Here is a 27,645-nt window from a genome sequence, read left to right as displayed (position 1 = left end):
TCGAAGCATAGGATGATATTTGTCAGATCAAAGTTCCCTTTAAAGCACATAATTTATCAAATCAAATAATCATTTATTGTGTTAGTTATAGGTAATACAATAACACAGATCTTAAATATTTGCATACAACCGCTAAATTACCTAACTAATTATGGAAAAAAATACAGTACAGTATGTTTGTCACATCTGGGAATCAAACTCAGAAAATCTGTACACTGCATAGAAATCGTTTAGTCTTAATCGATCACTAGTATAGACCAAAAGTGAAAGTTAAGGCATAAATTAGTTACCTACGATTTTAAACTTAATTAAATAGAAGTACCTACCTATATTAATTTACCAAACTTTGTTTGTCACTAATCTAGTTCCTAAACCACAGATCATAGAAACTAAAGGGAGATGTGACAAGGGGGCAGGGCCAGTGTAGCAGCAATATGCCCGAATACCTACAGGAAACATTGCTTGTGACAGCAATGATGACAGCAGCGACGTTATAATATAAACAGTTTACATTGCTTGCGTAGTACTAAAGATTATTGTAACATTGAGTACGGATACCGCAGTGGATAATGAGCACATATTTTGATTACTTTGTGTGTGTGAATTTAGAATGCGATAGTAAGTTTCGAACTCAGCGCATTAAATGACATCTCTCTATGTATATCTCTGTGTCCTAAACAGTTTACTCAGCTTTAATAAACGCCTGTTCAAAATAGAGCTGCACATTTCCGACAAAGGGAATTGCAACCAATTTAAATGCATGCGTCTTGCTCTCACATAATGCACAATTAGTACAAATCGCAATCTCTGGAAGACTGGGGAATTGTCTTAAAACATCATTCCTTATGTCTAAGAGCATAAAGTCTAAAAGGCTCCGTTAATTTTTGGGGTAGACCATAGCTAAGATAGATGAATCACAACACTCACAACTAGCTGTAAGAAAACATAAAAACTAATGTATGTCCCATGGGATGTATAAAGCGTTTCTGTCTGTGTCATTCAAAATTTAATTTTTGTTAAAGATATTCTTCAACGAAAGGCTTTCAAAGGAAAACAGGCGGTTATTTCGTGAAGCTCGATCTCGCGCCCACGGACACGGGTTTCGTTATTGTTGGACNAAATAGTAGTAGTAGGTACATTCGATTCAGGAGCAGTTCACTGAATTTACCATGCATTCTTGTATGGTGTATCTTATAAGAATGGGTATACAAGATTGCGTGGTATATTAAACAAGGTAGTGACGTGCTAATATCTAGACTTATATATTAAGATACTAGTAGAAATGACTCGCATACATAAATTTGAATAACTTGGATTGACCAGTCCCCGAAAGCAGCGCCTTTCACAATAACATGCTAAAAACGTTACGAAAAACACATTGTCACATCGTTTGTTTCCAAAGCGCTCCAAATGAAATTCAAGTTCGTTCATACGATAAACCATATACCGCGATAATGCGGATCTTCGCTATCGATTCGACTAGTGTTGTGGAGCCATCGATAGTTTCAATATCGATAGTTGACTTTGAAAGATATTCAGGACATCGATAGTATCGCCATGTGCAATAGTACTACACTGTGCAATAGTCTGCAATAGTACTACACTGTGCAATAGTCTGCAATAGTACTACACTGTGCAATAGTCTGAACTCTAAGAATGTCCCGCGGAACAAAAGTACGAACGGCTGAGGCAAGAGCTGCAGAAGGGAGCTCGTCACCCAAATCTGACATGCCCGCGTTACTTGCAGAAATACGGCAATTGAGACAGGAAATGAGCGAAGTGAAGCAACAAAATCACGACATCAAAAAAGAAATGTCTTCGATATCAGACACCTTGCACAACACCCTAAAGGAACATTCGAAGCAGCTTCAAAGAGCGGAACAACAAATCGCCAACCTGAAATGCACAGTTAGTAGCCTCCAAAACCAGCTGGCTTTACAAGAACAAAACAACTTAAATAACCAGTTAGAAATAATTGGGATTGCCGAAAACGACAATGAAAACCTATGCCATGTTGTGATGTTGGCTACAAAGAAAATTGGCATCGAATTATGCGAGTCGGACATCGACGAGGTATCACGAGTGGGCCCAAAAACTCACAGTAAGACCGTTAAGAGCTCGTCTCAATCAAAAACTCCGCGCCCAATCGTCCTAAAATTAACAAGGAAACGGAAACGTGACGACATCATGAGAGCAGCGAAGTCAAGACGCAATGTAACGTCCGAGAACATAGTTGAGGCTGCCCCCTCCAGGATATTCTTCAACGAAAGGCTTTCAAAGGAAAACAGGCGGTTATTTCGTGAAGCTCGATCTCGCGCCCACGGACACGGGTTTCGTTATTGTTGGACACGAAATGGAGGCATCTTCGTCAGGAAAGCCGACAACAAACCAGCAATACGAATATCCACAGACGCTGACTTGGATGAACACGTTGGACCTGATAAGGGACCAGAAGAAGTTACCAGTGCCTAAGACTACAAGCACAGCTATGTACCCGTCTTATAATTTTTTATTACTTGTTTTAGAGTTTTTATTACTTAGTATTATAATAATATATTCGATATTTTGTTTTGTACAACCAAGATCTCAATACTTACACTCTCACACACACACACACACTCAAACTCACTTACACTTATTTACACTAATACACTTACATTACATAACAAATACAAACGTGGAGGTAAAAATGTATACAAGCTCACCCAAATTAGGCGAGGATGGTCTATTTATTATATTTTACAATCAAAATAAATATTTTCTTAATTTAGTCAAAATAAAGTTAATTAAAAATGAATCACTTAGCCAGAGATCTTGACGAAACTCTGTCAATAGACTGTCACTCGCTTGAGAATATTGAATCATGTGTAGATTTCTTGGGTCCAGATTTAAATTTCAAGTGCCTTACTTTAAACATTAGAAGCATTCAACACAACTTTGATGCATTCTTAGTAACATTAAAACGCTTGAATGTGGAATTTGACGTAATCATTCTGACTGAATGTTGGCTAAATGAAAACTCCGTTATCCCACAATTGCTAGGTTATGAGTCATTTAGGACCAATAAATACATAAATAAGAGCGGCGGCGTTGTCGCCTATATAAAGGAATCTTTAAAAGCCTGCGTGATCGAATCATCCTGTGAAGATTGCAATTGTCTTGAAATCAAATTAGATGGAGGCTTACCAGTTGTATTAGGAATTTATCGATCACCAACTTTCACAAACATTAGAAACTTCTTATTGTCATTGAACTCAGTACTTCTCAACCATAGTAAAAATAGTAAAATTATTATAACTGGTGATTTGAATTTTGACATATGTGCTCAACCCCTAAGCGAACAAAGCACTGAGTACATATCACTTCTAAGCGAGTATCAACTAATACCAGCCATAACAAAGCCTACCAGAGCCAACGCATGCCTTGACCACTTCTTTGTTAAATCCTCAGATCAGGCCGTAGGTTTGGTATGCCTCACAGATATCACGGATCATTATACATGCTTACTAGGGATGAAAACTAGCCAATATAAAAACATTTCTCCGCGTTACAGACATAGGGTAAACCATGAGGCAATTGTAAATGAAATATCCTCAACTGATTGGACACCCGTCCTTGACTCCCAGGACGTTAACGAAGCGCAGTCTTCTTTCAGCGAAATAATCAACTCTGTTTTGAAAAGTAACACTACACAGATAAAAATTAGTCGATCCAAATACAATTTGAAACCCTGGATTACACCCGGGCTTATCAGGTGCCAAAAACAGAGAGACCGTTTGCATTTAAAAGCTAAGAGAGATCCGGAAAATAGTATTATTCAAGTTACTTATAAAAGGTATCGAAACTTTCTCAATAACATTCTCCAAAAAACTAAATCCGAGTACGAGAACCATATTTTAACAACCAATAGAAATAACCCTAAAAGACTCTGGAATACAATAAAGGATATATGTCACTTAAATAAAACTCGTAAAGCCCCTACTGAATTAACAAGTTCCAAAAACGATCCTTCCTCCTCTTTAAATTACTGCAATAGCTACTTTGCCAATGTAGGAAAGGACCTGGCTGACAAAATCCTTACTACGCTCGCCGTAACCGAAAACTCGCTAGCGGCATCAGCAGCACCCGAAATATTAACATCTAAATCATTCTTTATGACTCCAACAGACGAAAAAGAGGTAAATAACATTATTAGCGACTTAAAATTAGACAGCTCTCCCGGCATCGACAAGTGTACACCCCTGATTATCAAACTTCTTAGGAATCACATCATAAAACCGTTAACTCACATTTTCAACCTCAGCCTAGCTTCAGGAACTTTTCCTCAAGCTTGGAAATTAGCTCTAGTTACTCCTGTCCACAAAGGCGGAGATAAAAGTTGTCCGTCCAACTATCGGCCCATTTCTTTACTCAACATCTTTTCTAAAATGTTAGAAAAGGTAGTGAACAAGAGAATAGTTGCATTCTTAGAAAATAACGATCTCATTCCGGAGAGGCAATTCGGTTTTCGATGTGGAAAATCAACAGAAGACGCAGTATTGCTGCTCACAAATACGGTTGTAAATGCACTAGATGAAAATAAATCCTGCCTTGGTGTCTTCTTAGATCTCGCGAAGGCATTTGACACGGTCTCAATCCCAATTCTTTTACAGAAACTAAATGCGGTAGGCATTAGAGGAATAGCTAATGATTGGTTTTCCAGCTACCTCTCAAATCGCAAACAGTGTGTCCGTGTCGGTTCTGAGATAAGCGATGCTCTCCAGGTCGAGTACGGTGTCCCACAGGGAAGCATACTAGGTCCAACCCTGTTTATCGTATACATGAGCGACATCCTAAATTTGAAACTCGAGGGAGCCGACATATTGTGTTATGCTGACGATACAGTGATTCTTTTCCAAGACTCCTCGTGGGATAGAGTTTATGAAAGGGCAGAACAGGGTCTGAAGACCGTCGCTAACTGGCTCAGTAGTAACCTTCTGACATTAAATGCCAAAAAATCTAAACATATAGCTTTCCACAAAACAATAAAAACACAAGCACCTGCCTCGAAACAACTTAGATTACATCTTTGTGACATGATGAATGCTTTAAATTGTAATTGCAACGGAATTGATCGAACTGATAGGATAAAATACTTGGGAGTCACAGTAGATGAAAACATGTCGTTTAAAGCCCACATCTCCAACCTTTCATCCCGCATTCGGAAAACTATATATATTATGAAAAACCTATAGGATAAAATACTTGGGAGTCACAGTAGATGAAAACATGTCGTTTAAAGCCCACATCTCCAACCTTTCATCCCGCATTCGGAAAACTATATATATTATGAAAAACCTAAGGTACTCGGCTACTAAAGGTACTCTACTACTAGTATACAAGGCTCTCTGTCAATCACTATTAATGTACTGCATCAGAGCATGGGGTGGTGCCGGAAAAACCTTTATGATAGAACTAGAAAGAGCCCAACGGGCGGTAATTAAGGTGATGCTGCGCAAACCTTTCAAATTTAATACCAACCAATTATACAATGAAGCAAAAGTCCTAAGAGTAAGACAGCTGTACTTTTTAAAAGCAACAACCAGTATGCATAGCATTATTCTAAGGTCTCCTGAATACGAACAACTACTTAAACGGAGAATTTTTAAGATTCCAGTCCCAACGGTTCGAACTGCTTTTGCTAAACGCCACTCCTGCTTCCTTCTGCCTCATGTTTATAATAAAGTCTGTCGTAATATAAACATAAAAACACTTACAACACCAGGCGCAAAACGCGAACTCGAGTCATGGCTGCTAGGCCTTGATTATCTGGACACAGAAGCTTTACTTCCGCGCCGAGCCTCCATATAAATAGCCTTAAACACACTACATAACATCACAGCACTTTACTCACACATTACACGCACATTACACACACAACACACACACACACACACACACACACACACACACACACACACACATTACACACACTACCTCAGTTACTTTTTGTTTAGTTTTGTTTAGTCTAAGTTAAAAATATTCTAATTATCTTAAGAGTTTAATAACTGTTAATTGCCATGTACCGTGTGTCCTCACTATATTTTTATCAACAATTGTTAACCTGTGTTACTTAAGGCTGCCGCGACACAAGCACAGCTTAGTGCAGCAGCCGCTAGATAAACAGACTGTACATTTTTTTTTGCTGGCAAATAAAATACTTTTTTTTTTTTTTTAGGTACTTATTTTCTACTTAAATAAAAAACATCAGTGGTACTCTCACCTTTTTTAAAGTGTCGGTGTTCGATAAATTATAAGTAATAATATGTAATACAATAAAAAAAGTTATAAATATTAGCACAAAAATGTCTCTCTTTATTTGTGAATTTGCAGGAATCTATTGGTCTGGTCTTTATAAATCACTTTACTCGCCGATGTCGCCGACACGGCAGCTTTGGAAAGCAATATATTAAAGACCACATTCCCTCAAAAATTGTGTCGGTAGCTTCAATGTTAGGGTTGCCATACGTCCGGGAAATCCGGGGTTGTTCCGGAATGTTGCGCCTGTGTCCAGCAATTTCACTTTAATGTCCCGGAATTTAGCGATTACCAGTTTTATCACAAAGTTACAGACACCCTACTTGCGGTCGCGTTTAAGAGACGCTGAGCTGACTGAACAAAGTTTTTAGCTAGTGCTAAAGATATTAAAAATGTTGTTTTTACGAAAAAGTATTAGTAAATTCGACACCCACTATACATTTTGAGATGCAATATCGCTACTTCAAAGTATTTATTTGATGTGCTACTGTATTATTAACGCCAAATTCACGCATTTAAAGCTACTCTAACTCTAGAGTCATCATTATCATCATTAGGCCATTTTGTCTCCACTACAGGAGCGACCCTTTCTGATTTGCTAGAGACAAATAGAGATTTCTGACCCACACTGGACAGATGGGTTAAGGTGTGTAGAGCTTTTAAAATAAATAAAAATAATGTATTAAGTAACGTCATTTGTTCTCAGTTATGCTACGGGGCTTCGTCACCAGCTCTATCGGACAGGGCGCGGTTTCCCACGCTGTTCCGAACCCACCCTTCGGCCACGGTCCACAACCCCACGAGGATCAAACTAATGCAGAAGTTCGGGTGGTCACGCATCGCCATCTTGCAGCAGGCTGAAGAGGTCTTTATATCTGTAAGTTGAAATATTATTTGACCTTTTTAACTTACGCTACAAATTCTAAACTACTTTATAGCGCTTTTAAACGACAATTTAATAGCCAAACGGTGAAGGTATCGAATTGGCCGACTCGAGATCAGTGGAACGCTAATTCGACTGAATCCCGCGCGCCGTTGGACTATTTGTGGTGAACCCACTCGTAACACAAGCATATTTTAGCAGCAAAAGGGGTCAACAGGACTATTAGTAATTTGTGTAATACTTAATTTGGTATGGAACGAATGTGGCAGCCCTGCCCCCCTAGACAAAGTAATTTCAACTATCACGTACCTACTTTGTTCTTTATCTAAAAGGGCTGACTTGGCAGAAGTAATTAACTCGAACAATCACAAACTCAGTGAAGGGGCAAACTTCAGTTTGCAACAAATTTATTTATTCATAACTAGCGGCCGCCCGCGACTTCGTACGCGTGGATCCCGTTTTACCCCCTTCGCACAGTAGATAAATCAAACAGTACGGAAGCTTCATACAAACGCTCGAAATCAGACTCACGCACACAGACGCACGCTTTACACGAGCTCTAAGCGAACCTCGCAGTCCATCCGTCGCGAGTGTCGCGCGCGTTGTGTTTCTAATAATAATTTTATTGCATGCACTGTCCGCTGTATTTTCAAAAAACATGCCACGAGTGTATTGCGTAGTATACGGCTACTTAAACTCGGCTTTAGCTCATATATCTACTGTGCCCTTCGTCTATCTTACGCGGTTTAGATTTTTCATACAAATGTTTTTTTCCGCTAACTCCCGTTCCCGTGGGAATTTTGCAATATCCTGTTTTAACTAAGCTTCAAGTTTACTAAGGTACCTGCATGCCAAATTTCAAGCGTCTAACTTAAGCGGTTTAGATTTTTCATACAAATGTTTTTTCCCGCTAACTCCCGTTCCCGTGGGAATTTTGCAATATCATGTTGTAACTAAGCTTTAAGTTTACTAAGGTACCTACATGCCGAATTTCAAGCGTCTAACTTAAGCGGTTCAGATTTTTCATACAAAACGATTTTCCCGCTAATTCCCATTCCCGTGGGAATTCCTAAGTATCCTATAACCTGCCCAGGAGTATGAAGAATAATTGTACCAAGTTTCGTTAAAATCCGTCGAGTAGTTTTTGTTTCTATAAGGAACATACAGACAGACAGACAGACAGACAGACAGACAAAAATTTAACTGATTGCATTTTTGGCATCAGTATCGATCACTAATCACCCCCTGATAGTTATTTTGAAAATATATTTAATGTACAGAATTGACCTCTCTACAGATTTATTATAAGTATAGATTAGGTTTTGATTCCCTAGCGTGTGACGGAAATTCGTCTAAGGTGTCGGTATAAACTGCTGTATCTTTTGATCGCGTTAACTTAGAAGTTTGATTTTTTTACTTCTTAAAGGGACAATAGATCTAAGTATTTAGTATAAATTTCAATTTGATACCTTTATTCGTTCGTGAAAATAAGGTAGTAAGTTTCATTTTATTAAAATATTTTTATTATATTATATAACTAAAAAAATGTAATTTTCGCAATTTTTCCAATATTTGCATTATATGACAATGCTTTATGCCAAATTTCAAGATTCTGAGTTTACGGGAGTATCCTGTAGGTTTTGATTCCTTTGCGAGTGTCGAAAATTTGTTGAAAATATCGACATAATCGGCTGTATCTTTTGATTGGCTTGGCTTAGAAGTTTGATATTTTCACAGCTTAAAGGGACAATAGACCTGAGTATTTCATGTGAATTTCAGTTTGATACGTTCACGCGTTCTTGAGATAAAGGGTCTTGACAGACGGACGGACAGACGGACAACAAAGTGATCCTATAAGGGTTCCGTTTTTTCCTTTTGAGGTACGGAACCCTAAAAACTCCGGATTATTAGTTCGTCGGTCTGAGAGACCGACGCGCGGGTATAGGAAGGTTAAACGAATAAATACCAAATAAACGAGCAACTGCACTCAGAGTGCTGCTGACAACGCCACTCTTGTGGCGGAGTTTTGGGCTGACACTGTGTAGGTTTGTTGTCGACACGAAAAGAAGAATACAAAATAAAATGTAATTTTACAAAAATATAAGGCACTAACTAATACAAAAATCGTATGGTGTGGTAACTTGGTTGGGTTTTTAATCTTATAGGATGGCTAGGAACCCTCGACTGAACCGGTTTATGTCCATGTTTAGGAACATTATCTTCTGCCATAGCTCAAGTAGCAAAACAGTTCAAGTCGTGTGCGGCCGGCCTACTCCGCTCGAGGGAGGCGATAGGAAGCGATTATAACATTACCCGCCTCTTAATTACAAACAGAGTGGACATGGTAGACTACATCACTACATGCTGCACAAGGGTTCTTTAGAAAACTCTTTTGAATTACTCTATTCAAGTACATTGTATTTTGACTTGTAAGTTCGTTCGTTCGTTCGTTTCAGCATCCATTCACCTCCCGCGACCTTCACCAGATCGTCGGTCCACCTAGTGGGAGGCCTGTCCACGCTACGTCTTCCGGCCCGTGGTCACCACTCAAGAACTTTCCTGCCCCAGCGGCCATCAGACTTGGAAGTAAGATAGTCAAATTCAAAGTCATAGTCAAAATTTCTTTCTTTGAGACACTAGCGGCCGCCCGCGACTTCGTTCGCGTGTATCCCGTTTTATCCCTTTAGGTGTTGAATTTTGCAAAATCCCGTCTCAGTGAGCACCTAAGTTCTAAAAGGAACCCCCATGCAAAATTTGAGACTCCTAGCACTTGTAGTTTCTGAGATTTCGTGATGAGTGAGTGAGTGAGTCGGTCAGTCAATCAGTCAGTGACCTTTCGCTTTTACAAATCGTCAAAAAGTACCTAATCTTTTTACCCTACCAGCTCTTCCAGACCAACATTTAACTGATGGCCAGGTTAGGGATTCCGGGGATTCGGGTAAAACTCGCTTCCACCTTCAGCCTGATCATCACTTGTCTTGTCATTAAGAGCGTTTACGCGAAGCGCGGCGTTTCAAGGGGCATCATTGGAAATGATTCGCGCGCGGCGTTTTTTAATAGTTTTCAAATGTTTATAGCAAAACAATAACAATGAATTAAATATCGTTTCAAAGTAAATATTTTAAAGAAGATGTTGTTTTATTATATTAAGCTATTTTTATGTCGAATAAAGGAAGAATATTGGTGAAAAAATCACTTTGATTTTTGGGTATTTCACGTTCTTTTAATTTGTGATTTCTTATTGTAAAATTCTTAAATCTAAAAATTTTCTCAGATAACTATTTGCCCAAGGATCTATGCTATAGGATATAAATGTTTGTTAAATCGTATTCACAGTATTTTTATAAAAATTTCAGCTTGTAAACTGACGCTAAAGTGGAAATTTACAAAACCTGTGTGGACTTATCTTGATAGAATTCTTAAATACTAAACTAATCGCAATATTTTCTCAATTAACTATTTAGACGACGAAATTGCCTAACTATTTATGCCTATAACCTATTTGTAGCATTACTGGTTAATGATTGTAACGAGTTGAAAAAGTACCGTTTTTGCGCCAAACGGCGTAAACGCTCTTAAGTGAGATGCAGGCCAAGAGCTTCTTAGTGGATAAAAATGTTTAGTACTAACGATAGAGTTGCATACAACGTCTCTAGACAAAGTACAAGTAACTAGCATTCGTATCGATTTGTGCAAAAAAATAATAATTTGGAACGACGCGATTTCAGTATTACAAATGTCATAATTATGAATTAGGAAGTCGCCCAGTGACTTGGTCCATGTTGAGCTTGGCCCACGGGCCAAGTCCCTGATTTGAATTTTTAAATGGTTTTTCTACTACCAGTGACGGCAGTGACTCAATATTTTATTAATAAATTAAACACCAAATCAACAAAAATCTACTCTATAGGTAATCTTAAAGGTGGGCCCAGTCACTGGAAGAAAAACCATTTAAAAATGGGACTTGGCCCGTGGACCAAGCTAAAAGTAGGCCAAAGTCACTGGAAGACTCGAATTAGGTATTTTGCTAAGGAGAGCTGCTCTCCTAGTTGCAAAGGTTTCAGTTTAATACCCGTATTTTAATATGGTGTAGGTTGATACCACCTACATAAACAATGTTGGGACACGTAGTGAAGCTACCACAATATCGGAAAGAAAACGAATTTAATTTTGTTTCGGATTAACCCTAAAAAGTCAAGATCATTCTCAAAAATATTATTATCAACATTTACTTTTGAAACTCTCTAATCCGTAATTCCCGTTTTTTAACTCAAAAAAATCTACCTGGGGTGACACCTTTTGTATTTAAAATGGGATTAAGACTTATTTTCGAGGGACACAATGTTTCATATTTATTTAAACAATAGTAAGGTATAGCTGAGGGTATAGCCACGAGCTAAAAGTTTAAATATTTATGAAATAAAACTATTGCGATGGCGTGGGAAAGTGGTAAAATTTTATTTGCCTTTACATTTTTATTTGAAGCTTTAAATAAGGAGTACTAACTTTACTTCAAAAAAACCTTGTCAACATTGATAAATCCGAACTAAAAAATCTACTTCTCGGTATTCAATTACTCATCATGTAGTAACGTATGGGAGAAAATATTTTTATGGCGGATGATATTTTTGAATAATTAATTTTACTTAATACTTCGACAAAGTTACTTTGTTGCTTCTGTTATTATAAAAAAGTACACCTACTTAATTTTAGCACAGAAACCCCATTTAGTTATGGAGTAACTCTAAAATATAATTTTAATCTAGAAATCACAAATTAACATTAATATTGCATCGGCAAAAACCATAAATCTACGGAAGAACCGCGTTTTTAGAGCTTTTATAAATGAGCAATTCACCAAAAAACATACACCTGATAGTTTTTCTACTAAAACGATAACATTGTCGTTTCAACAATCTACCAATTACACTTTTTAAGTGTCACCCAGTATAATCCTTTAATCCTTGAACCAAGCTTAGATAATCTTAAAAGTTGTATGAATGAGTTGAGTCTACGGCGCCTATAGTCTGGTGTTTTTTTAACCGACTTTAAAAGAAAGATGTTTCCTAAAGTGCGTTGAGTACCTACCTATTTTGGTTCGTTGTTACTGTGTATTGTAAAACAAGTTTTTTTTATTGAGATTGGAACTTATGATTCACAAAATATCTGCACGAATGATTATGGTCACATAGGTATTTTAATCCTATTAATATTATAAATGCGAAAGTTTGGATGTCTGGATGTCTGGATGGATGTTTGTTACTCTTTCACGCAAAAAACTACGGAACGGATTTTGATGAAACTTTACAGTANTACCACACTTGCCATAATACCCATAGTTTTGAAGATATGGGCCTTAAAGTGAAGCGCGGCGGAAGGAAACTTGCCCCCCCTCCCCCTGCTACCACAGGGGGGGCTCCCGATGTCTACCGACGGAAATCCACTCAGGAGCACCCAAAGAACCACTGTTGCAAAAATGAGCCTTCTATACCAAAGTGGAGGGGTTCTTGCACTAAATTCCCTACTATATTGTTCCAATGGGGAAACGCAATTTGTTGACTTCTGTTCCCGATATGGCTCAAACGTCTCCTTTTATTCCACATGTTATCTTTACGTTACATTAGCCCCGGATAATTCAACCTGTGGAGTATCGCCTGATAATAGGGGCGATATCGGCGTGTGTGATTACAGCGGGGTACATATGCCGAGTTGCGTGACTGAAATCGTTCGATAGGAGATACTTGCTCGTATCGACGTCGAGTGGAGTATGACACGCTAGGCTTTGTCTGCACATTGACAAACGGTTTCGTGATTGGCCTTCAGTGAATCAACGATTTTCGATTTCACTCTATTGGAAAGCGACAGAGTGTATTATCGGATCTTTACAAGTCTGTTTTGTGCGAGTCAGAGGATTCTGACCATGACATAAATAAATACATAGATTAGGGTAGCTACATTTGAATTGCAAATACCATAAATAACATAGCTCAGTAATTTGTTTAGGTGGCATGGAACTAAAAAAACACGCATAGTAGAATAGCTTCTGCTATCCTTTCCGATGTATTTTCATTACGTCCGTTTTATGTGTGATACAAAATAGACGATACTTAAATGAAAAGTGAAAACTTCTAGAGTCCATGCCGTAGACTACGGCAATGTATGCAAACATTTGCCGATTAACATTGACCCCGAGCTTTCTTTGACCTTTGTAATTTGAATAAGCTCATCTTAAATTGCAAAGCGAAATGGTGTTAAGACCCCACAGTTCATTTTCCGTTTCAGTTGTCAAAACTGCTAAAATTTATTAGCAAAGACTATAAGATCATGTAACTGACTACAAGCACTAGCATCTGAACTAAATTCATACTAGCAGGCGCATTAAATTCAAATCTATTCGCACACCGTCTCTAAAATTATTCACTTTACTCCTATTTTATGCATTCAAAACATGAAATATAGTCAAAATCTATTACATTTTCTAACATACTCGTAGTATAAAATAAATAACTCTGCAGCAGTGTACACTCAACTGTGGTATCTGCAATATTGTTTTAGCCTGTGGAAAGAGGTTGATCTAACCATAGAGGAAATGTAAACAATGCTTTCAATATTTCACTGCTGTTTGTGTTCCGTGTTTATTTACTTGCCTTCGACTGACTCCTCTATTTTATCCTAACATAACGTTTGTGTGTCGTCGGAAAATAACAAGATTCGTCATTTGAGAAACGGCGCGATCTCTGTGGAAGCTCTCGCTGTTAGAAATTTCATTAACAAATTATATTATACTTTTTGGTGCAATATAGCTCATTTTATAACTACAGAAGATTCCACAGTGCTTTCGATAGCTTGATATTTCGTCTGTAGGCTCACCAAAGTAAGAGTCAAGGGGAAAAATTGATAAACGCGGCGCGTTATTGACGTTTCATGGACAGAACGTTTTATTTTGCCTTCGATACGTCGTTCGCAAGCAGACGATTCCGTTCAAAACAATCGAATGACGAATCACGCAATATGCAGAGCAGACGACATCGACTTCTTGACTTTGACTCAAACCATATTCTATAAATCTAACAGGGTATCCAAAAAGTAGTTAGGAATACAAAAGAAATAACATAACATACAAGTTTGCACTTAAATTACGAAATAAGAACAATGATGCCGTGAAAATACCGAATTAAAGTGAAATTAAACACTGCGGATCCGGCATTTAGTTACATAACGTACGCGTACTGCAACAATGGCCATAAAAAGGGAATAATCGTCGTCGGGGGAGCCAGCCACAGCTTCTTGCATGATAAATGGGTGTATCTGAACTTTATTTTTTCCCCTCGCTCCGCTAAATCCGCATACAGCCACTAAGCTTGTAGTGGGTTCAGGAAGATTGGACACCGCCATTATTAATACTTGTACAACGTTATTTATAACTGGGGATTTTGTTGTTTTCGTAACTTTATATTCTTTGTTATGTTAATAATGGATATTGGACATTGTGCTAACAACTTTGTACTTATAACAAAAAAATGGTTCGGAGTTGTTAAGCTACTTTAAATAAATTGTTTTTGCATCTATCTAATTAAAAAAAACAAAGTCTTTATTTTTTCCAACAAAATATTATATTTGTCACTTACGGTCTTCTTACGTTACTTGTATATACAATTTATTTCTCTTTCAAATGCGATGCCTAAACTACATAAGTATTTTTAACCCAATCGCGAAAAAGTGCTTCGATCGAGTTTCTCTCGATTTAATCCATACGATAATATTCAAAGGTCGGAAATTTAAGACCCCTAGAAGAGCTGTGCTTACTGAATCCAATTGCCCCTATCGCCCCCTCTTAACGTCTATGGAAATGGCTGTATTTATTCAAATTGTGCAGTGATATAAGAAGCAGTGTTGTATCTGAGAGAATATTTTTCTGGGAAAATGTTCTCTTATTTTAATCGAAACATAAAGCACGGCTAAATATTCTGGATCTATACTTATTTTCTGTTCATGATTCAGATTCTGAAAATATATTTTTATTTACTTACATAATCTCGTTTGTATAGGTACTACGTATCAAGTTTAGCAAGCATCAGAAATAAAAATAAATATTTTCTTCAAATTCTGTTCTGCATTCACAAAAACGTCTGCAGTACCTAAGGTTGAAAAGTTCTTAAAAATAAAAATCCGGAAAAGCTTAATTTTAATGTCAAGCAAAACAGCGTATCTGGCGTATCGTCGGATACATGCAGTCAACTTATGTAAAGTTTTTGTAAGCTGAAAGCACCTTAGTGGTATTTAGAGCGCACGCGGGCATAACGAGGGGGCCGACTGTACAGTTGCCCGCAATGAATGGCCCGGCCTTTCACGCTGGATTCAATGTAATTAGTGCGGCCTCCGGTTTTTTCTGCATAAGTGGGTTTCAAGCGTTCTTTCTCCGCTGTTTTGCTTTCAACGCCACCCGCGAAATATTTTCCGCGAAAGTTCACGCAAAAACAACTGCTAACGAAAATAAAGGCACACGCTCTCATAATAACGACGTATTCGATGGAAATGAAAATCTTCTCGCTCTGACGGCGCACATTTGGCTTCGTTAATCCTAATATAAGACGATTTTGGCATGTCGTGAGTTGCCGCATAAAAATTTCACTGCTGAGTCCCCATCGTTTATATTTTTGCCGGTGGTTTAAAGTCAGCTTATCTTGCACGATAGCAGCCTTAGGGGAGAATAATCGATCGAGAGTAAAGATGTGCAGCTGAAATTGAAATTTTAAAATACCTAAGGCTTTTCCGTAGTGTAATGGGCTTATAACTTTGTGTGATCCCGGCAACAATACATTGTATAATACTACATGTATACCATAACCAAACGCCTTAAAAAACTTATGAACGATACTTTATCCGCAGGGAAAATAAAGTTCGCGATGCAGAGTACACGCAGCGCCATCTTTTGAGATTTAGGGTAATTCCAGGATACATGCCCCAGTGGGATAGGTGCCGCGATTTTAAGTACACTATGTTACAAGCAACTTAGCCTAAAGTTATAGTACGTATAATAGAAAGGGACTTCCCCGTACCACTTTAAGCCTCGCAAACTATCAAAGAGTGCGTTCGTTTAGCCAGTGAGAGCAAAAATCTTCCGCGGCCAAACCTTAGCGAGCGTCGAAATAAAATTGGTAAGTATCTTTTAATGGATAATTTTTTTGTCAGCTGTAAAATGAAGCAGATTTTTATATAATTTGATAGACTATCTTATAAATTAGACGGGATAGCTATGTTTAATTCGATTTTTAGTGTTATTATATTTTTTATTAAAAAAGGCACCTATCCTATGCTAAAAGGATAGTTGCCTAATTTTTTTTGGGTATAGATGCCCTTAGGGCCATGTCCCATGCACCTAGGGGCATCTATTCTAACCTGCTCTTTTTGTCACATGTTGCTACATGTAAGAAGAAAAAAAGAATGTAGTACAGCTAACCTTAGGAAAGTAATAAATGGGGTGCCCTTCTGATCGAATAACCTTTTTACCCGACTGCGCTAGAAGGAGGGTTATGTTTTTCGGGTGGATGTGTGTATTATTTTTAATAAAAAATATTAAATTTCATTTTAAATTCATTTAATAACAAACAATCATAATTATGAATACTTGGCTTGTTTGATTTCAAAATGCAATTTTGATCCTTAGAATTCAAAAACTGTATTAACGAGTCATCTATCCCTGCATCAGGCATCTATCCTTTGAAGCAATCATACAGTGAGTCTTCTATCCCCCACATTAGGCGCCTATCCCACTTTTAAGAGGTCAATTAAAATGGTATTTACTCAGAATCGGTATAACTTAAACTAAAATAATTATAGTAATATCATAGACGAAAGACCAAAGTTTACAGATACTAAGATCAAATTGTTGATAAAAACTTACTGACTGAGTTACAGAGCTGTTTCAAAAAGTGGGGCATCTATCCTGGACTTACCCTACTCATGATGTTTAGTCTATAGACAAACAATTAAATAACTTTTATATCTTTCACAGACCGTCGAAGATCTAGAAGCGCACTGCAAGAAAGCGAGCATAGAGATCGTGACGAGGCAGTCGTTTCTCTCCGACCCGGCTGATGCTGTGAGGAACCTCAGAAGGCAGGATGCGAGGGTCATCGTGGGGCTGTTCTACGTGGTGGCAGCCAGGAGGGTGCTCTGCGAGGTGTACAAGCATCGCCTGTATGGGAAATCTTACGTCTGGTTCTTTATTGGTAAGTCGAATATTTTGTCACTTCCAAAATCTGACATCTAGATAACTACTATTTTATACGTTTTATGACAAACCCGGAACAAATCAGTGGATATAGTAATGGTTAACTGTAAGGTAGTTAGCACTAAAAACTTTTTAAGACATATTTGATCTTTAAGCTTCAAAGTCTCCACAGCACAATTTTTCTCAATTGATGCCACCATAATTCTTCTGTGACTTGATCTAACAGGGTAGGGAGCTAACAGACTCCTATAGCAACATTATACTTTTCATTGTTAACATTAAATATGATTTAGGACACTCAACAAACAAAAACACATACTTAATCATCGTAAGTTACAATTCATCCCTTACATAAAAAGTTGCAAAGCACCCGCAATATCCATTGTCACTGTACAATTCAGAAATGACTGAAACACAATCCGCTAGGAACATTATGAACACGCTCAAATGGCATCGTTTATAAGCCCGAGCGACATATGATTCCGTATATTAACTCCCCTATATTGTTGGGCTCGTTTGAAGAAAATTTAAAACAACATATCATTAAAATGAGCGACGGTTGAGCAATAAGGGAGCTTTATGCTCAGTTGTATAAAACAGCCAGTCAATTTAAGCCTTGAATGTTCCCAACAAAGTTGCACACTCAATACATCGTATTTTAAATCATTTTCTCAACATAGCTATTCATACATCGACCCTCCTTGCAGCACTGTAACAGCAGACTGTTCATTCCGATGGAAAAGCTACTTTACACTTAGTTTCACTTCAATCCTTTATTTTTAAATTGGCACAAACTATCTTTTCTTTTTGCTCTATGCCTATGTGTGAGGGAGTGAGGAGGAATAATTCAAGGAATATGGCGAATATAGCGTTAGGTGGCTGAGCCCGTTTTCGTGTTGGTGCGGGGGCCAGAGTTTCGTAAATTACTTCATTAATTAGTGTCGTGGAAGCTCCTATTCTGAGTAGCTCTACCAAGAGTGCCGGGTAGTTATTTTCTATTATATCACTTTAGACTGCACCAGCTGACGTAATATTTTTTCAGTATATTCTAGACTATCATTAATATCTTCCTATTTTGAAGATAAAAAAGCAATGAATATGAAAACAGAATTTAAAATTAATACTGCCATGCCATCATATGGCTCGTGCCAATGTGTACGCGATCCCTTCTACGATGTCATGTAAGCACGCGTCATATACACCACGTGGCAATATAAACATAATATCTTTACTTGCGCTCTTAGACTATCTTTATGGGTGGTTGTAAAAGACACATAATATTTCTTATAGCGGATGCGCATTTTTTCCTTCCTACATTACTTATTCACATTATAAAAACACATTTTCCGAGTAGTACGAAGCGTCTGAGCGGTAATTTACAGTATTACTCTGCCTTTTTCCTAAATTACTCTCGGTGGACTAAAGACGATATTAATGAATTTCTCGAATGATTCCATTGGGAATAAGCAAGGTGCGCGACAGTAATGGAAGCGAGGAAAAAACTCTTAAACAAAGTGGAAGAATGTACAGTCAACAGCACATTAAACTGTACATTTTGTTGAAAAATAACATCTATTACCACTGTAATAAGATGCTTCTTTAGTTTGATGTGCTGTACGAAAGGTAAAGTTACACTAGAGTGCGATAAAGCTGTAAATATATACGAGTATGTTGCACGACATAACTTGTCATTCGACTTGCCTTTTAACCTTTATAAAAAAATATCGTCGGTCCGTGATTTCTCGCTCGTAGATTTTGGTTTCTTAACCGAAGGCTAAAATACGTAGATCTTTGGGGAATTTAGAATTCGCGATACACAATGCATTTTAAGATACTCAAATGAATAAAAATACGAATACTTATCTTCACCACAATGAAAAAATAATTGTCTACCAGTCATTTAGTAAGGCTTTCATGGCATAAAAATAGATGTGGATCCCGGGAAAAGCAACGGGCAGAAACTAATATACTAATAAAGTAGGAACTTGCTTAAGGAGGGAAGAATGCTCACTGCATTTCCTCCTTGAATAGCTATACTTAGCCTAGATTGAAGAGGGTACAATAAATAACCTAACGTGAACTGAAACCATTAGTGTAGGTATAAGAGACAAGACACGTGTTGCCTGAAATAACTCAATGGCTAACGCAATTAACAAAATTAAATTCTAATTGAGTAAAAACGGATTATTAATAAAAATCGGAAAAAAAATATTATTAATAAAAATCTCTTGATATTCAACCAAAACAAAAGGCCAATTTAAATTACAAGTGCGTGGCATTTTTTTTTTGTGAATTTAGTTTCTGTTGAATTTTCTTTGATTTAAGATTTATCTTTACCCAGGCGGATCATTCACATAAGGCAGAAAATTGCCTTTACCATATAATGCATATGTCACGACATAAGCTAGATATTCATATCACAAATAGTTATTCCCAGACAACGCTTCGCTATATCGCTTTGAAAAGTAAAAAGGTTTAGACTACTGAAACCAATCTTTATTTGACATGCAATCCACGCCAGGTTTTTCATAAATCATGTGTAGATAATATGTTATCTATTTCTGCAAGAATAACGTCAATAATTCAATAGGTACATTTAAAAAAATAGCAAAATGAAAACAGGAACATATTTTTGAGTACTTTCTCTGTATTAGATGTTTTTGATGTCGACTGTTACTACACTCACGTTTAATAAAATGTCCACAGTCCACGCTATTCCAAGATACTCGTAGGTATAATAATTGCATTAAGTCACTTTGTCAATGCAATACATTGAAATCCTCTGAACTAACCGTAAGAATATCTGAAGAATGCCACGAGAAACGGAGTTTGTTCAATATTTTATGACCTTCTTATTGAAGTAATACCAAATCAATAAGCATCTTAGATATAAATCAAGATCCTTGCATTCTAAAGAACTTCTAGAAACCATCGAAAACGGAACGTGACTCAAAGTGATTCCGTGGATCTGAAACCTAGCTGAAACGCATTTGGATTCGATACGATGCGACAAATCTAGCCCGGATTGGAAATGGGTTATTCAATAACATGAAAAGTAAATTGGAATGTTGTGATATCTTTTCGGTTATTCTACATTAGGTATTTGAATTTAGCGTGTCCAGCGGATTGAAATCTGACTTCAAAGTATATTACTAATATTTAAATGTCATCACATTATGTTTTTGGCCATGTACAAACATTTTGTTTGATATAACGCCTCCGTGGTTTAGTTAAAAGTGAGTTCGAGTCTCATCATGACCCAGTATTTCTGGTTAGATTCCCAGAGGGGCAAACATAGTAATTTATTCCCACTTCTGTTATTACATGAATGAAAGTGATTGTTTGGAAATAATTGATGAATTTATGCTTCGGGGGCACGTTTTGCCATTTGCACGATCCGTTTGTGTCCTGTCAAAATGTGTCAACTTGGGTCATCTACACATAGAAAAATAATGGCCTTATTTATCAAAATCTACCTAGTTGAAGCTGATGAATCTAGTTGTAGCACAATTGATAAGAGTTTTATAACATAAATATTTATTACTTAGATATTATAACTTCATATCAAATATAAACCTACCTAGTACTAATAACATACATTAAATATTAAGTAACACACACTTGCCAATCCAATAAAAGATTTTCCTGTGTGCCTTCGTATCCAAGGCGTGGGTAATACTCGACACGGTACATCGGACCGCCCACGCGTCTTGTGTATGCCCGAGCCATGTCTACTTCAACTTAGGTAATGCTTAACAGAATGTGCTGCCTTACCTCTCAATTATCTCGGAAACAAGGTTTTAAGATACAAGCTTCTTGTCCGAAGTAGTTAACTACGGGAAACAATAGAAGGCTAGGGCTTGTTTGGTCCTAATTAATAGGTACTACCTACATAACAAATAGAGTCATTATCATTCTACATAGGAACGAAACCACTAATGCGAAAAAAGCAGTCCAGCACACTCTTTTGATTTGATTCTTTTTACTCAGGATAACTTCATTCGGTCACAGCAACATTTACGACGAAATATTTACATCTTCTTTATCTATTCTAATACCCATACAAAGCCGGGATGGGCCGCTAGTGACCAATAAAGACCGTAATATTTGTAAGCGATAGACTAGGACATAGGAGAATCGTTTAAATAATATTATGTTCAAAATTACAATTATGAATATGGCAAATGCTTACCAACACTGACACCCTACTGTATTATATCTACATACAGGTACGTACTTATATTCGAATACCGTCACACTCAAGATAATTTCTACACTAACTTACCCCATTAGCAGAGCGCGGTCTTCTTAATTTGCCTAATTATCCAACCAGCAGTGACAGACGCGTCCCAAAATATTGCGACCAAAGGTGCTCTAACATGTCAACTCGACTTATTCAGAAGTTAACTCAGCTCACAAGTTTGTTTGAAAACACCCCGGATTCTGGTCAATTTATATGTTTCATTCAAATTATGTATGCGACTGTCTCGAGGGCTTGACACTAACTTTCCGAAACAGAAAGTCACGGGTAACTGTTTATTATCTCATGGCCTTAAGGGCGCAAATAGCAATGTATGGTTGTTTTGTGGCAACCCAAATTTATCTTTTGATGTGTTACAAAAAAGGAAGGGCGCAATGTAAGTAGTAAGTCTTTGTTGATTTGGGAATTCGTGCGCATGATTTCCGATTTGAGATGAGGCATTTTTCATCGTCTACTCGTACATTGAAGTTGAATTATTGTGTTTTACATTACTTACACAATTTTCCTACATTAACCTTCAATAAGAGTCGAGAGTCAGAGCGACTTTGAAGTCGAATATAATTAATACTTGTATTGTAATGTATATTGATACAATATTGATTCACTTCAGCACTTAGATAATCGAATCGTATATACCTACGCGTTAACGTCAAAACAAATAAAAATCTAAGCTTCTTCGAATCTAATTGACATTCAAAGTCTGGAATTCTTATCACTAAGGGGGATAAGATGTCACGATCGCAAAATAAAGCTCTTGAGCCTACGACGTCAGTAATAAGTCGTTCGCCTATCGGTCTTTTTCAGGACGCGGCCGGGACGTTAAGTGAAGAAGGATTGCGGGCTCGCACTCCCCTTTCCTCTATCGCCGTAACTCCAGACATGGCAAACAAAAACCCATAACTATGCGGCCATAGGTGTTTGTTGTTTACTTGGGCGCCGCGCAATATTTAGAGCCCAACTTCGGGTCACCAATATCGCCGTTGTTCCTCGTAAATATCTCGAACATCAGGATCGGCAGTTTACTATTAATTACTGCTGAAATTAATTTTGCTTTAGGTATACCTAACTAGATGTTTTAGGAGGAAATAAAATTACACCGCTGAATTATGATGAAAAGAAAATTTACCGATCATTAAAATTGTGCATTCGTAGAAATGGCTTCCGGACAGTGCCAGGGTCTGGACCAAGTGTTGCCCAGAATCAACCCATAGTGCATTTTGTTCCTCAGGCCTATACTAATGTGTAAACCGAAGCGCACTGAAATCTATCCCTGGAGTTAAAAGAAAAAAAGAGTTTTGTTTCGAATTATTTACATACAAAATATCATCGATGTATACGTACTATGCATAAGATTTCGCGGTTTTGGCATTAAATAACACTCGCTATGTTAAACTTAACCATACTGCATCCGTACACGTTACTTTAGTGCGATTTAGATATTCTTTATAAACTATCTAGCGCTGTTTTAATTGTTTGGTAAGTTGATAGAAATTCATTATTTCCAAAAATGAAGCAAGAAGTTTTAGTTCTATATCATTGCAAAATATCTATTTATTGGTGTATTACAATCGATTATTGGAGTTATTAAGCTAAAACTTCTTGCTCCATTTTGGAAATAATTAATTTCTGTCAAGTAACCAAACTACTGCAACAGCGTTTTATTGCTTATAAAGAATGTCGAAGTCGTACTAAAGTAAGGTGTACGGATGCAGTATGGTTAAGTTCAACATATCGAGTGTTATTTAATGCCACAATCTCGAAATCTTATGCTTAGTACGTATACATCGATGATATTTTGTATGTAAATAATTCTAAACAAAACTCTTTTTTTCTCGTAACTCCAGGGATAGATTTCAGTGCGCTCCGGTTTATAAATTAGTATTGGCCTGAGGAACAAAATGCACTATGGTTTCATTCTGGGCAGCACTTGGTCCAACTTCCATACATGGATTGGCACTGTCCTTTCCAATATTTGCATTTCCACTTTGTAAAATTATTGTACAATCCATCCATGCTCATGGATTATCATCCATTTACACAAACAAAACGGTAAATATAACATTGAAATTAAGCGATCGAGAGCCAAATAGCATTATCCTTTTATTATTATTATTAAAAAGTACGCTCACCACTGATAATTTAACCAATCCGAACAGTATCATATTTTATATGTAAGATTAATAACATCAATATAGCTTTCCATTTTGAATAACTTTTATTTTTGAAACAAGTAAGTATCCCATTGAAATAGCTGGGTAAAAAACCTCTCTACCATAACGACTGTAATTCCGAACATGCTACTCTCGTAATTCAAAAAACATATGAAATCGGTTCAAGGTGCACCCCTTAAACCTTAATTCGGTAGATAAGTGTATACACTCGTAGGCCCAGCCGCTGGCAGCCGGCCAACAGTACGTCAGCCCAAGTTCGGCAGGTTATCAACGTCCGTTTGACCTTAATATGAGGCCCGGGAATCTTTTCTCTTCCGCAATAAAACTTTATTACGACCTATAAAATTGCCCACTAAAGAGATCACTTCATATAAAAATAATCGACACGCTCGCCAATAGCTCCAAGATATTTTTCGCGTTTGCAAATTTTTATGTCGCTGACATTTCGCGCAATAAAACTCGGATAAAGATGATAAGTATTTTTGTTTAGTGCAGAGCTCGGCTGTTCCTTCACATTGCGTTCACCTGAGCAGTGTGTATCCATTTAGATACGCATATGGTGTAACGGCGTCCTTCCGTAGTTACGGTGAAATATCGTCACTTTGCAAACGGGCATTACTTCAGAAGCGACCACTTTCGTATAAAAAGCATTGTAATAAGCGAAAAGCTTTCATGTTTCGTAAAGAAGTGTTTACCGCCTCAATAATACCGAACCGCCGCAGGAGACAATTGATTTTCTTTTGTTTGCGTAACGACGCGAACTTTAGATCATTAATCATGGGCAATATCATTTTGTCAAATTAAATGCGTCGTTTATTACTAGAATTTGATTCTTATAAAAGACAACATTTTTACGCACTGTAAATAAAATACCTTGGCTTTTTCCGTCAGTCTTTTTACATAGGAAAAGGAACCAATCACTTTGCTCGTCTATGCATAAACTCAGTCGAATTTTTTACAGCCTGGATGGCGTAGAGGCCTATGGATATTTTGTGAGAACCACAGCTTTCCAAAATCCATTCGGCTCTCTTTCAAATAGTTTGTTTGGTCAGCATACAAAACTAAAGTGAATTGCAAAGCACTATTGCAATGCTAAATTACAAGTTGGTGTCGTCACGCCGTTTTCTGAGTAATAAAAAGTCAAAATATGCTCTGGTACTAACATAATAAAGTTTGAATTTGACCTAGGAGGCATAAATATTAGATCAAGTAAATTGAACTCTGAAACAGTGGGAGGAATCACTGCCAATGAAGATTGACCGATGACGGTCCCAAGTCTCATTATGTGGCCACAATGCCACGTCGAAATCCGTAGGCGTGATAGAGTACTTCCAAAATAACTAACGCCTAAGAAACTTTCTCACTACTGTAACTTTGTGATTAGGTAACAAAAACACACGCACAGAAAATCATTACAGTTAGAAACTAATCTGAAATATTCACGTAATGACTAAAGTTGCGAGGAACCTTCAAAATAACATTTTTAATAAGTAATTCTACGTGTAATGCAAGGGTCTGTCTCTCAGGCAAAAGATCAACAGCATTGCCCGAATGTTTCAAAGGGTTAAGTAGAATAAAGAGGGAACGTTCTGCGAGCGCTTTTGGCAAATTAGACACGTCACAAAAAGTTTACAGCCAGCCCTGTAATTTGTTGAGCTAAACGACATTAAAATACAGTAGAAACTTTATTTAAAAATTGAAGGTGCAATCTAGTTTGAAACTAAATTCTTCATTGCTGCCGCTTTCTTGGTGTTCTTAGCTCGAACTTCTTTATCTCAACCAAATAATTAACATAATTATTATGAATATGCAAAGTATATTTCTTCCTCAGGTTGAATTTTAAATGTCTCATAACTATCAACCTAAACAATTTCTTGAATTGTAACTAAAACTAATTTTAAACTATTTCAACTTTAAAATTCCGAGCAACACGGTACAAGGACGACAAATGTTCCAATTCAAACTGTCAGAAAAATTATAAGAAAGTTATATTGCCACTTAGAAAACATTGTCCGCAACTTTAACCAAAATACACAGCCGCAAGCAAAACGGAGACACGGCAAACACACATTTGTCCGCTACAGGCTTCTACCAACAAACAGGACAAAGGAAATGGATAGGAACGGGATAAATAATGGGCGAGCGCGAGAGAACGGGCCGGCAGATAGAGGGGATCACTTTTGCAAAACAGAAACGTGAATAATTACACGTGGTGTTGACGATTGGTGGCTCGCGCCGCGCTGCCGTTCGCGTTGTAAAGACTTATGGACTAATAGCACGTACGCTCTTCACTTCCCATTGCACAATTCATCGCTAGAGGAAATGAACACAAAGCCGTATCGTGTTTTACAAACGATCCAGAGGCGTCTGAACGGGTCGCGTGCAAGGGGTACTGACAAACCTAATTTAACAATTCTAAAAACGACAGTTTCGTGCACTTTGAGCACAAATTGCAATACATTATAGTATTCAGGGTTTGTTTTAACTTTAAAGAGCATTTTAAATAATGTTATTCTTTTGTAGGTTGGTACGAGGACAACTGGTTCGAAACGAACCTCGAGCGAGAGGGGATTGAGTGCACAGTGGAGCAGATGCGAGAAGCAGCCGAGGGCCATTTGACCACCGAAGCCCTCATGTGGAACCAAAACGCCAATCAGACCACCATCTCCGGGATGACCTCTGAAGACTTCAGGTCTGTATGGCTAATACATATGAGACAATGTATAAAAATCAAATCTTTCTCATACTTATTAATTTGAAAAGAGTTTAGACAGATCCTGCAGCCAATCGATTCCAAATCATTAAAGCCCCGCAACGTAACAAAAAATCCCAAACAAGTCCAACATTGGCTTTAACTTACACCGAAGTAATATTACTCTCTTCCAAATTCTGCGTGACAATCATTTCTTTTGTGAGCCCCAAAAAACAGGGAGAACGACATTTATAAGGTGCAAGCCGCTTGTCACAACTTTTACGCGGAGTAGTATAATAAGTGTTCTATTCTTCAAACGTGCGGGAGTTGAAAATGGCCGAAATGCGCGTTATCGCTTTTCATGACGACACTTATTGTTATCGCGGGCTTTACAGAATTTCGGATATCCTTTGTACGACACTTATAATGAAAATGTATAGGAGAATATTGACGAAGTAATTCTCAAGTCGTGTTGTAAACAAAACTCCTTAATGAGAATACACTTCCCTTGACTTAATTGATGTTTAGTCTGGAGTGTTCAAATCTTATAAAAAAGTAGATAAGTAGTTGGTTTTGACTTAGTCAAGATAATCTCACTTACCCTTTTACTGTCTGAATAATTCGTCCTTAGCTACTTATCGGATGTAAAGCTGTAGCTTTATTTAAATGTGTCTACCCTTTTTTATTCACTTGACGTATATTTACGAGACGCACCTTGAAGATAATGTGTATTTGTATTCATAACGATATAATCATATGACTGAATCGTTGAACATTGAAAATGAAAATAAAAACTTATATTGGACAACACAGACAGCAAGCTTTTAACTAAGTAAGTTTCGTATATTTGAATATCATTATGATTGGATCAAATATTATTAAAATTCGTTAGGTATTTCAAATTTGATATAGTAGTTAACTACTGATATTTAGTAAATCCGTTTCATCAAACAGAGAAGCCGAAGCGACCTACTAAAATATCTACACTCCGATTCGAAATAGTCCAAAGCTTTTGGCATTATTATTTGGCAGCAGTGTTGGGTCTAGATGATCGTTGGCTCGGCAAATGTGCAGCTAATGGCGAACATAAGCCAGGCCAGTGATTTG

The 27,645-nt window shown here is 37.4% G+C and overlaps 1 protein-coding gene across 2 annotated transcripts in view; it reads left to right on the top strand.

The window, feature by feature from the left end:
• GABA-B-R1 (gamma-aminobutyric acid type B receptor subunit 1) overlaps window positions 1-27,645 on the top strand; it is a 77,214-nt gene that overhangs the window by 20,211 nt on the left and 29,358 nt on the right. For both annotated transcript variants that reach the window (XM_028314646.1, XM_028314637.1), the window contains exons 3-5: window positions 7,004-7,174; window positions 17,196-17,412; window positions 26,370-26,538. In XM_028314646.1, the coding sequence (XP_028170447.1) occupies window positions 7,004-7,174; window positions 17,196-17,412; window positions 26,370-26,538 (557 nt within the window). The remainder of the gene's footprint in view (window positions 1-7,003; window positions 7,175-17,195; window positions 17,413-26,369; window positions 26,539-27,645) is intronic.

Source organism: Ostrinia furnacalis, unplaced genomic scaffold (genome assembly GCF_004193835.3).
Source record: "Ostrinia furnacalis isolate ACB-3 unplaced genomic scaffold, ASM419383v2 OfSCF0319, whole genome shotgun sequence".
Classification (NCBI taxonomy): Eukaryota; Metazoa; Arthropoda; class Insecta; order Lepidoptera; family Crambidae; genus Ostrinia; species Ostrinia furnacalis.
The sequence above is the reverse complement of the archived record's forward strand: the minus strand, read 5'-3'. Positions and strand labels throughout refer to the sequence as shown.